This window comes from Cucurbita maxima, unplaced genomic scaffold (genome assembly GCF_002738345.1).
Source record: "Cucurbita maxima cultivar Rimu unplaced genomic scaffold, Cmax_1.0 Cma_Scf00032, whole genome shotgun sequence".
NCBI lineage: Eukaryota > Viridiplantae > Streptophyta > Magnoliopsida > Cucurbitales > Cucurbitaceae > Cucurbita > Cucurbita maxima.
Genome location: NW_019272048.1, coordinates 2,089,400 through 2,100,447, shown reverse-complemented (window position 1 = coordinate 2,100,447; position 11,048 = coordinate 2,089,400). Strand labels below are relative to the sequence as shown.

Genomic DNA, 11,048 nt, shown 5'->3' with positions numbered 1-11,048 from the left:
TTAAAGATTAAAATTTGTCTAATAATTTTAAGAATCATACAAAAAAAAATATATATCAAAAAGATGATCAGTCAATTATATACAAACTTGTCAATGACTATTAGATATAAAATTAAAAATAAATTTAGGAAGTCTTAATTTCACTCATTGAGCCTTCTTCATAAGGTCGCTATTGTCTTGATTGCCCTTGGTCGATTTTCTTTTTCCCTTATATTTCTTGATGGACCCTTTCTTCTCATCGGTAAAAAGGTAATTATACTTCACTAGCACCCTCTCTTTCTCTTCAACCAAGCCCAGCATCTCACAAGCATCTGCTACCCTTTGCACTATTGATTTTTCTGGAGGTTTACGCCCAAAAGCTTCAAGATCCTTAAAAAGCTTTACATTGCACAAGGCAAAAGGCAAGGTTAGCATAACAGAGACTCGGGGATAATGCAATCCGACCCACAAAAATTTAAAATTCATCGACTATTTTGCATCAATATATATGAATATATCAATCTGTGTAACAAATTTCATTGATAAGTGAATTAAAAGGAAGTTAAAATCTCCCAGTGCAAAGGATTACTAAAAGGATCTCCAATACAAAGGCCGTCCAAGAGTTTGGGAAGTTGAATCTGCTCCCAATTGACAATAGGCCAACCAGCATCACCTTCCGAGCCTTACCAAAGAAAATCTTAAAGAATTATATCCATTGTTCTTGCCACAGGTGTTATGACTTATGTTTAACCCCAACAGTTCACTCTTGCTATAATTAATATTCAAACCAGATGCCAATTCAAAAACTTTAATAACATCAAAAAGAGGACAAGGGGAGCTAAAAATAATTAAAAGGGATCAAAATGTCTCTCAACCAGAGGAACCATGTAGTGTAGCCAAGCCATTAGATTGTTATGCTCGTATGCTATTAATGCCCTTTGTTTATTTCCAAATTTGATCTACATTACGATGTTCTTAATGCTTTTATCCAGCTGGCCATACGAATATATGATAATCATTTAGCATTCACCACTTGAGAAAGGGAACTCTAGTTCAGATCTTAAAGGGCGTAGAACCTCTCTCTAGCAGACGCATTTTCAAAACCTTGAGGAAGCCCGAAAAGAAAAGCTCAAAGAAGACAATATCTACTAGCGGTGAGCCAGAACCGTTACACTTGATGTGCTTTAATCATGTGGGCTATGTGGAGATATCAAAATCAAGTATAGAAGTATACTCTAGGTACAAACCCAAAAGAAGAGAATCATCAAAATACTTTAATGGGAAAATGGGGAAAAAAAAAAAACAATATCCCAAACAAAAAGCCATTTCCAGAAGGCACTAGCACTACATTTACTAAATGAAAGAGAGAATTATACCTTCACAAGATCTTCTAGCATTTTGTTTCGGTAGTATATTGATATCATGCTTCTGCACAATTGCCAAGGAACTGAATGTAGATCCGAACCAATTTTCATGACCCAAAACTTATGTGCTTCTTCCGCTCGATGGTCCATGTCTAAAGCCCGTATTAACTGCCCATAGACATTCATTGTGGTTCCTTGCCCCTTGCTTAACATCCATTTGATTACCTGCAAAACATCTGCATGAATCTAACAGCATTTGTTTCTATAACCTATACATATACCAATTTCATTGTCTAAATTCAATAGTAACAAGCTAGGTACCGTTGGACTTGACTATTGTTCTAACAAGAAACTCAACATGATTCACATATATTCTTTAGAAATGTTATGAGTTGGATACTAAGAAGCAAAGATACAAACACGAAACCACGAATTCAGAGAATTTAAAATCAATAAATTTATGCATTTACATCAATAAGCTTTTTTTTGTGAGAAACAGTGAGGTAATCATTTCATGGACTGTGAAATAAAATTACAAAAGGGCAGTGAGCCATGGCAATTCAAAAAAACATTTTGAACAACCGATGTGAGACTATAATTTTTGAAGAGTGGGGAGAATTTACACCAAGAGAGGGCAGTAAAAAATAAATTATCAAAAAAAGATTTGAAAAACATGGGCCTTTTTTTGTAGAGACGCCCATTCCTTTCAAGTCAAGATAACCAAAGGAAGTCCTTGGAAGTTTTTTTTTTTTTTAAAGAGATAATTTCATTGATGATTGAAATTTACAAAAGGGATGTATAATCCGTAGTGTTAACAAAAGACCTTCCCTATTTACATGAGGGAGGTATAACTATAGAAAGTAAAAATATTAGACAGTTTACACCAAGATATAGCTTGGTAAACAACATTGTGTAGGTATGTATCTTCTCTACCAATGGATGTTCAATATCAAGCACCAAGATCTTATCACCATCGGAATATGCTACCAAGTGGGTGGTGGAGCCACAACACTTTTCTGGACTGATCCTTGGGTGGAAACACTTCAATGGCCTTCATTACCCCCCAACTTTACAGACTTTCTCATTGCAAAAAGGCTACCATTAGAGAGGTATGGTAAGATCTCACATCGGTTGGGGAGGAGAACAAAACACTCTTTATAAGGGTGTGGAAACCTCTCCCTAGCAGACACGTTTTAAAAAACTTGAGGGTAAGCCCAAAAGGGAAAGCTCAAAGAGGACAATATTTGCTAGCAGTAGGTTTGGGCTGTTACAAATGGTATCAAAACCAGACACCAGATGATGTGCAAGTGGGGAGGTTGTTCCCCAAAGGGGAGTAGACACGAGGTGGTGTGTCAGTAAGGACGCTGGGCCCTGAAAGGGGGGTGGATTTGGTGGGAGTCCCACATGATTGGAGAAAGGAATGAGTGCTAGCGAGGACGCTGGACCCTGAAGGGGGTGGATTGTAAGATCCCACGTCGGTTGGAGAGGAGAACGAAACACTCTTTATAAGGGTGTGGAATCCTCTCCCAAGCGGACGCCTTTTAAAAACCGTAAGTGTAAGCCCAAAGAGGACAAATCTGCTGGCAGTGGACTTGGGTTGTTACAGTGTTCCACTGTTAATAGCTTCTGGGACTTGCAACTTGGCAGAAATTAGAAGGACGAGAAAGCCTGGAGTGGCTGATCTCAGTCCTGACCTTGCACCTATTGTTCTCTCAAAGAGGGAGGATTCATAGAGATGGTTACCTAATCCAAATGGTCCCTTATGCACAATATCTTTGTTATTTGTTATTAAATATAGGATATTCAACTCACCTTTTGGAGACGGCATTGGCTAGAATTATCTAGACGATAGTTACCCAAAATTTTCCTATGGGAATTATCTCACAGAACCATCACTACCAAAGACAACCTCCAAACGGGGATGCCATACTTGGAAACTTCCCCAAGCTGGTATCCTTTAGGCAAGGCCAAGATGAAACACAGAACCATTTATTCATACACTGCCCTTTTGCTTTGAAATTTTGGAACAGAATTCTCAAGGCTTTTGGATGGTATATGACAATTCCTAAAGATGCGAAGGACATTCTCACCAATGTTATGTTACGTGACCCCTTTAAAAAAGCAAGAGCTCTACTGTGGATGCACATAAACAAGGCTTCCCTTGGGGTTTTATGGAAGGAGAGAGAGCAAAGGATTTTTCTAAATAAAGAACATTCATCCATTTGAAGTGTTCTTCGATCTCTTCATTTATTATTCTATGTCTTGGTGTAAAGTGTAATCACTTTGCTGGCTCCCTAGTTACAATTCCCTATTGACCAATTGGAAAAGCTTTTTTGTAATCCTCATGAATTATCTATTCTTTTTGTAAATTTCATTAACCAGTGAAATTGTTTCTTATCCAAAAAAAAAACAAAAATTATTGGACTAATTCATTTTGTACAAAAATTATCACTTGATATGTTAACAAACAACTGGCTGTGTCCAACAAGTGTCGGAGTGTTCGAAGCAAATGCATTACCTAAATGGGAGTGTTGGTGCTTCTTTGGCTGTATATTAGTGTTAAATAGGGTAACTTACAGATTCTTAGCCATTAAAAGCCCATTACTTACTGTCTTTGCTATTTACTCTTCCTTAAACTAGGGTTTATTTGTGCATCCTCTTAGATTTTACTTTAAACAAAACAGAATTGGTAAAATAGCCCATTATATACTGCATCACACAGCCAATGCTCTAAAATTCTGCAGTTTACACGAGAAGGGAATATAGCAGTAATATTGTGGATTTGCATCTAATTGCATGCTCATATACCTGCCCCAAAAATTTAATGTCCTTCACACCTTTTGGCTAGTGAGAAGACTAATTTCCATTCAACATGAAAGTGGGAAGAGTGGGTAAAAGGAAAAGAGAGTAGATAAAGAATGGCTGGTACAACTCATACCTGTACAACTCTATGCCACTGGTTTTCTTTCTCAAGGACAGCCAATGCATGCTTAAGGGATGCTATTGGAAAGTCTTGTTCCCATGCAACCCAGGCATCAAGAGCACCATAAACAGCCTCCTTACTATCTCTCAGATCCATAAGCTGCAACGTTTACAGAACTCATTAACCTCCAAGGTCGTATAATTATTTTAGAAAATACATCAAGATTTGATATTGAAGATAAAGATATTATAAGAAACATGATCCGTAATGCCTACATTTTTTGATAAGATTATTTTAATCTTTAGGTGATTAGTTTGAATTCGATTGGATATATTGGAATTCTTGGGATCTAATTTGGTTAAGTTAGATTTAGTGGGTTAAGTTGAGACAATCAATTTTTTTAATTTCTGAATGAGAGATTTTTTTTAATCGTCTCAAATTCATAACTTTGAGGATTTAATCATCCATTGAATTTTTGTATTTCAATTTTAAGAGCCCAAGTGTATTCCCAGAGATTTTTTCTTATATTTGAAGTTCGTTTGGGGTTGATTAGAATTTTTTAACTAGATTGTAGAAAAGGAAAAATAATGGGAAAGGAAAAAGAGCCATTTAGGACGTCATAAACAAAAATTATAAAGGCTCTTTTTATCTCCATCTCTTTTCCCCCTCTCGGGGGGATCTTTTTCTTCTCCAATGAATAGGCATCAGCATCAACCCACACGTAGATAGCCAGTCGTGGCAATCAGCATCTTTTGTTGTAGTGTTGGAATAAATTTAGACTGTTTGAATACTGTTTAAGGGCGACTTTGAGAAAAGAACCAATTGGGTAAATGGTAGCTTTCAAGATTTAAGTCTAATATTCATATCCTTGAGCTATTGATTTACCTATGAAATTTTCTTTTAGGTTGGGCAAAACATCTTCATAATAGGGAATATTAATCTTTTGTTTTTGGTTTTGAAGCCAATGTGATTTTCCTGTTGGAATGTTTTAAGGCTAGGTCAGATGATTGATTGATGTATGCTAAACTATGTATTTTCCTGAAATGACAAGTCATGATGTGATTGATGTTATGGATGCTAGCTACGTTTGATGAGAACGTTTATGCACGAAATAATCTCTATGTTGGATCATGTTTAAGAACTAATGTTTTATATATGTGGTATCTCATGCCTGTGAGTGATCATTATACATTTTCCCACCCTTCAATACTTTTTTGGGGTTCTACATGCATGAAAATGATATATGCATGACCGTTGTGTATGAAAGTGACGCATACCCAGAGAAGTTTAGAGAATATAAAGGTGATACTTATCTAGTGGATTTCATGTGTATGAAAGTGATGCACATAGAAATATGTGTACGAAAATGATGGATATGGAACTATCTTTAAAAGTGATCGCACATCCCAAGTATAAGAAAAGAATTGGAATTTGATGTCCGGTTTGACTATGTATGAATTTTTCAACCCGACAGTGCAGTCACTTACTAGGTATGGCTAATAATCAATTCTTTCAAACATTAATTTTCAAATAATAGCAAGGACATCCTAGGCAATCAATAGTTATTGCTACAAAGGAATGGTCCACAACAGAATATTAATACGCTTTTGACTACTAGATTTCCATATTATTTTGAATAGGTTTGGCTGTAAAGAAGTAGCATAAGCTAATTCTCTCGATATACTTCACTGAGAAAGAGACAGAGAGCTCTTATAACCATGATCTTGAATCCTCAGAAGAATCTACCATTGAAGTATCCAGGGGACCCAATAACGATTGAAAAGCCAATATCACATCGTCTTTCAATAACCTTTGAAAGATTAAAGATCAAGAAAGATGAATAGAATCCCAAAACTAAAAAAAACAGAACCATCAGGAGGTGAAGAGAGAACAAAAAATTGAGGAAGAAAATGCTGCAAAGAAATACCTCCAGTCTCTTTGTCCTGCCAAAAAAAGATTTGATTACCTTTTCCAAGTTTAAAAGAGACATAAGATTCAACCTTTTTCTAAATCTTAGAAACATTAGACCAAGGACTTCTAAGGCTTGATGCATGACGACCATCCTTAAGCGATTCTAAAGAAAATTTTCCATGAATACTCATAATCACCTTCCTCCAAGATAATTAGGTTGATTTTGAATTATGGAGGTAAGGAGTTGTGTTCATAACACGTATTTTTGCATTTAGTCTGAAGATAAAATGTGTTTTGTAAAAGACGTGAATAACAACTAGATAAATCTCCTCTTGGTTTTCCATTAGCAATAATCTGAAAAGTCAAGGTTAGCACATTGGATGTGTGGTTTGGCCACCTTCAAGAGGAAGGAAATTGCTCAAGGTCTGATGGTTTTGCCAAACATGGATGGGTCATTTTCTGGGAATTGCTATGGGATTTCCTAAAGAAACATGAGTAAAAACAGTGAGCCCGAAATGCAACTACCTAATATGGCAATGCCCGAAGATCATTATATGAAGATAGAGATCAATGAAAAGTCATTTACCAGAAGATCTGCAGAGTTGTGAAGTCAAATCAGAGGAATAATCTGAAGAATAACCACTTTGTGGAGATGAAACAGAGGAATAATCCAAAGAGTAATCAGCTTGCAGGGATTTCTTGTATTGACAACTTGATTGAACCATCATTTTGGGTGAGAGAAGCAAAAGTGATACATATAATTTCAGTGAGCGTTTTGTTGTCTCCAAATTGCTTGTTCATAATAAATGGAAGGAAACCAAGGAAACATTAGTAAACATTAGTGATGGAAAATGGAGATTTTATGGAAACTTGCTATTGAAAATTGAAAAACTGTCACAAAAGAAGCACTCTCATCCGGAGCTTATTGAAGGGTATGGAGGTTGGATTTCTATCAACAACTTACCTTGAATATATTGGAGGCGAAGTACGATTGAAGCAATTAGAGAGTATTTCAGGGGCCTTATTCGCATTTCTTCTAATATTCTAAATTTGATTGATTTCAACGAGCTTGTATTGAAGTTAAGAAAAACCCAAGTGGTTTTCTTTCATGCAACCATTGTGATCAAGGATATGAAAAAAGGAGGCATTTCCCTTCGGATGCTTCTCCTTTAGAACCTCCTAATATCATCAACCGTGAATTATCTTTAAATGACTTTTCAAATTCATTGGATTTAAATAGGATAGAGCAATTTATGGAAGATAAAGCCGTCACCACCATGACCAAGGAAGAAATTTTAAACTCACCAGTTCATAGGTTAGTTGGATCAAAAAATGTGGTTTTAAATGAGTCAGGGAATGTTGCATTTAATGATAGTGATCTTCATGTGAAGGCTGCCTTACAATGAGTTAGAAGATAGTCCTAAATGAGCCGGGGGGATGTTGCATTTTATAAACAAGGTCTAAACGAGGAGGATACGTTCAATTGCTTTTTATCGAATCCTTTGGAGCCTTTACTCGCGCCTCTTGAGGAAATTCCTGTGGGCCCACTCTTAATAGATCAACCTGACCAATCCTCCAATCTTCCCATGTAACGAAGGCATAAAATGAGGAAGTCTATCAAACAAATGCACAAACTGATGAGTACCTACTGTCTTTGAATCTTTAGAAATTTTGAGCAATAAGAAAGTAAATGATTGTTTTAATGTAACCTATTCAAAATTCTATGCAGGGAAAAAATCTTCAACCCCTTCGTATTTTGCAGACCCATCTCATTCACATTCAATGAAGATATTGTACCTTCGGACCAAATGTTCTTTGAAAATATCTTCAATCCCTTTGATTCATTTAGAAAAGCAGGAGGTTATCCCAGGAAGAAGATTGAAGAAAAATACCCCATCAGTATTGATTGAATATGACAAAGGTCTAGGTAGTTCCAAATTTTCTCATGAAATTTTAAAGTCATCGAATGATCATTCATCTTCCAATGCAGTTCCTTTCAATGATTCAGATGATGAGTCGGATGTCAATTTGAATTAGATATTCAGCCCAATTACTATACTATACATTGGATGATCTAATAGTTCGAAGATTTTTATGCAAATGCCTTCAACTCCCTATTTCAGTCAACAGATCAGCAAGCTTCCATGTCTGAGGAATGTACAAATCCATTTCTGAATATCTCAGAAACTCCATGTCTTTAAATGTCCCTAAAGCTCGAAATGAAACGTCTAATATGTTGCCAACTATTGGGAATGATGTAGTTATGACTAAAATTATCTCTTCATCTCGGGTTCCTACTACCTCCGAGTACCTTGGCCATTTTGTTACCCTGAGCATCACTGAGGTAAACTACAATATCACTTAAGTTTATTCGAAGTTTTATGACTATAACTTCATCTCTTGTCAAAAGGTACATGATTAGAAAACATAGGAATAACTAAAAATTGAGACTCATACAAACTCCATTCCCTGGGACATCAAAAAATCCACATCCTAATCTAAGAAACACATTTCCTCTGTTCCTATCACTAATTCCAGTAGTAGTCAGGAAAAACTCACACAAATTCCTTTTGACTTCCATGTCCATCTTAGTAAAATCCAATATATTAAGTGTTAGTAATTTTTAACAGCATCAAAGATATTGTGTTCCCAATAAGTTGAGGTAAGTTCTTGATTGTGATCCACCCACCATACCTTTCAATGAAATTCAGATGAGCGTGCTTATCTCTAGACCACTTCTTGATAAGCAAATGAAAATCACAACAGAGCTTCCAATTTCCGGTGGGATTTAAAACCAATGGAGAGTTACCATCATCAAGTTTGAGTAAAGTCTTGTCAGCCATGAAAGAATTAAACAAAACAGAGACTTCAAAATGATCTTCCAAGGCACCTTTAATATCCCTCTAGTTGTTATGAGCAAACAATCTAGATACAATCATAGCTCGCTGAAATTCATGTTTACCACTTCTCGATGCTTTCTTACCCAATGTGAATAAAAAGCAATATATATTATAGAAGTAAATAAATTAAATGACAGAAGGATATAGGACTTGCGAAAGGCATCTTGATATTACTTTTGATAGGAAACAAAAAGACTCGTCAATTAGTGTTTGGTTTATGCAACTATTATCAAAGCAATCAGTTTTAGCATTTGATTATTTGAAGTGTCTTTCTTTTTTCTTTTCTTTTTTTTTTTTTTTCTTTTTGGAATTAGACTATTACTTATTCAGAAAATATAATAGCCACCCATCAAATGAAAATACACCTATACATGATTTTGAGAAGAGTCAATTGACTACCAACCATCCCCACCCCCCAAAAAAAGAAAGAAGAAAGAGGGAAGATAGTTTCCCATTGATACTTACAGTATTTACAAGAAAGTTAATTTTGTCCTTCCGTGAAACGTTTTCCCCAATTTGGTGCTTTCTAATGTCTCCAATATTTCGCTCTGAAGTCTGGTACAAAGGTTTACTATTGTTAACATCCTGGATCATTGGTAGACAATTCAAGAGTTAACTAAATTACCAGCAAGTACATTTAGGGTAATTTCCATAATCATTATTACTCTATTTTAGTACTCGAGGCATATCAAATATGTGGAATGTTTGACAGGATAACAGAAACAAACGAAAATAAAGAAAGAAAGTACATTTTGTAAGTCAAGATATAATGCACAATGGTAGAAGAAACTGACAACTACAAGAAAGATTTATGAGCATAAAAACTTGAGAAGTAAGGACCCAGCACTACTTTATCATCCTAAACCCTAATTGTGACAAAGATAATAGGACTCTCTTCCTTTTTCAAACCCTTCAATAAAATATAATTCATCAACCTTAATATCATTTCTGCCGCCAAATAGTGAAATATAAATAGAGAGAGCTAAGACAGTTATACCAAAAGAAGAAAAGAAAAGGTTAACCTTTAAAATATCAACAAAACTAATTTTACTCAGTTGCAGCATCAAAAGACTTAAGAATACGTCATACTTTCTATGCATGAACAATTTTGTTTTAATCTCAGATACCTTATCTGTCATATCTTTATCAGCAAAACGTTTAGGCATTTGATTTTGTAACATTGTGCAGTAACAAGAGTTCCCAATTTGCAGCTTGTTGACTCCAAGCTCCATGACTTGTCCTACCTGTGTGCTCATATATTGATAAATTAAGATTCCTTAAAAGAAGTTTGAAACAAGTTAACGTACGTTAATATAGTATACAGGAAGTTAATGCGCAATTCTTATATAAACATATCCAACCAATGTCTTGACGTTCCAAAATCAGACTAGACCAAAAAAGGCATAGTTCTGGGTAAATCATGGAATGAATACTATAGAAAAATTAGAAATAAGTGATGAGGAGAGCTTTTAACCACAGTTCATTATTTCACAAATAACACAAAACAGAGAATTTAAGCAGAACAGGACCAAAGGAGAACTAACAGATGATTGTAATCCGAAAAATCCTGATGCAAGAACCGCAATACGGAAAGTTAAAAAAGGGGTACCTAGTTCTTCCTTTCATTAGCCGTTTGTTGAATACATAAAAAATAATCGTAGTATAAGCAGAAATAAAGAGAAACTAAGAACTTCCTGTTTACGATTCAATCAGAAAATGGTAATGCATATGAAGACAATTAACGGACAGATAAACCATAAAACAGGAAATCCAAGCATTCAAAGATTCGAGAAGACAAACGAAGAGAAAAACAAGTTCGAAAACTTACAGTTGTGTCTCGCAACAGAGGCGTCGCCCATGTCGCTGCTCGATGAAACCTCCGGATGAGCATGGTAGAGCAAAACCCTGATTTCAAATGTCGTAAGGCAACAGTCCCGACTGGTAATGAGGCAAAACGCTCAAAGTACGTTT

The 11,048-nt window shown here is 35.6% G+C and overlaps 2 protein-coding genes across 3 annotated transcripts; both read right to left on the bottom strand.

The window, feature by feature from the left end:
• Positions 1-11,048, bottom strand: LOC111467059 (pentatricopeptide repeat-containing protein At4g18975, chloroplastic). Of its 2 annotated transcripts, none has more exons than XM_023111842.1 (6): positions 10,906-11,048; positions 10,205-10,321; positions 9,543-9,662; positions 4,282-4,425; positions 1,356-1,568; positions 1-378 (listed from the first exon to the last, which is right to left on the bottom strand). In XM_023111842.1, exons 1-6 carry the CDS (start codon positions 10,966-10,968, stop codon positions 145-147), a joined length of 891 nt encoding a protein of 296 aa, XP_022967610.1. In that variant the 5' UTR covers positions 10,969-11,048; the 3' UTR covers positions 1-144. The 2 variants fall into 2 exon arrangements, with proteins under 2 accessions (XP_022967610.1, XP_022967611.1); XM_023111843.1 differs by having other exon boundaries at positions 9,543-9,632.
• LOC111467073 lies at positions 5,989-9,534 on the bottom strand. The gene is made up of 6 exons (XM_023111864.1): positions 7,483-9,534; positions 7,279-7,356; positions 7,142-7,197; positions 6,764-6,969; positions 6,194-6,209; positions 5,989-6,120 (listed from the first exon to the last, which is right to left on the bottom strand). Exons 1-6 carry the CDS (start codon positions 7,540-7,542, stop codon positions 6,087-6,089), a joined length of 450 nt encoding a protein of 149 aa, XP_022967632.1. The 5' UTR covers positions 7,543-9,534; the 3' UTR covers positions 5,989-6,086.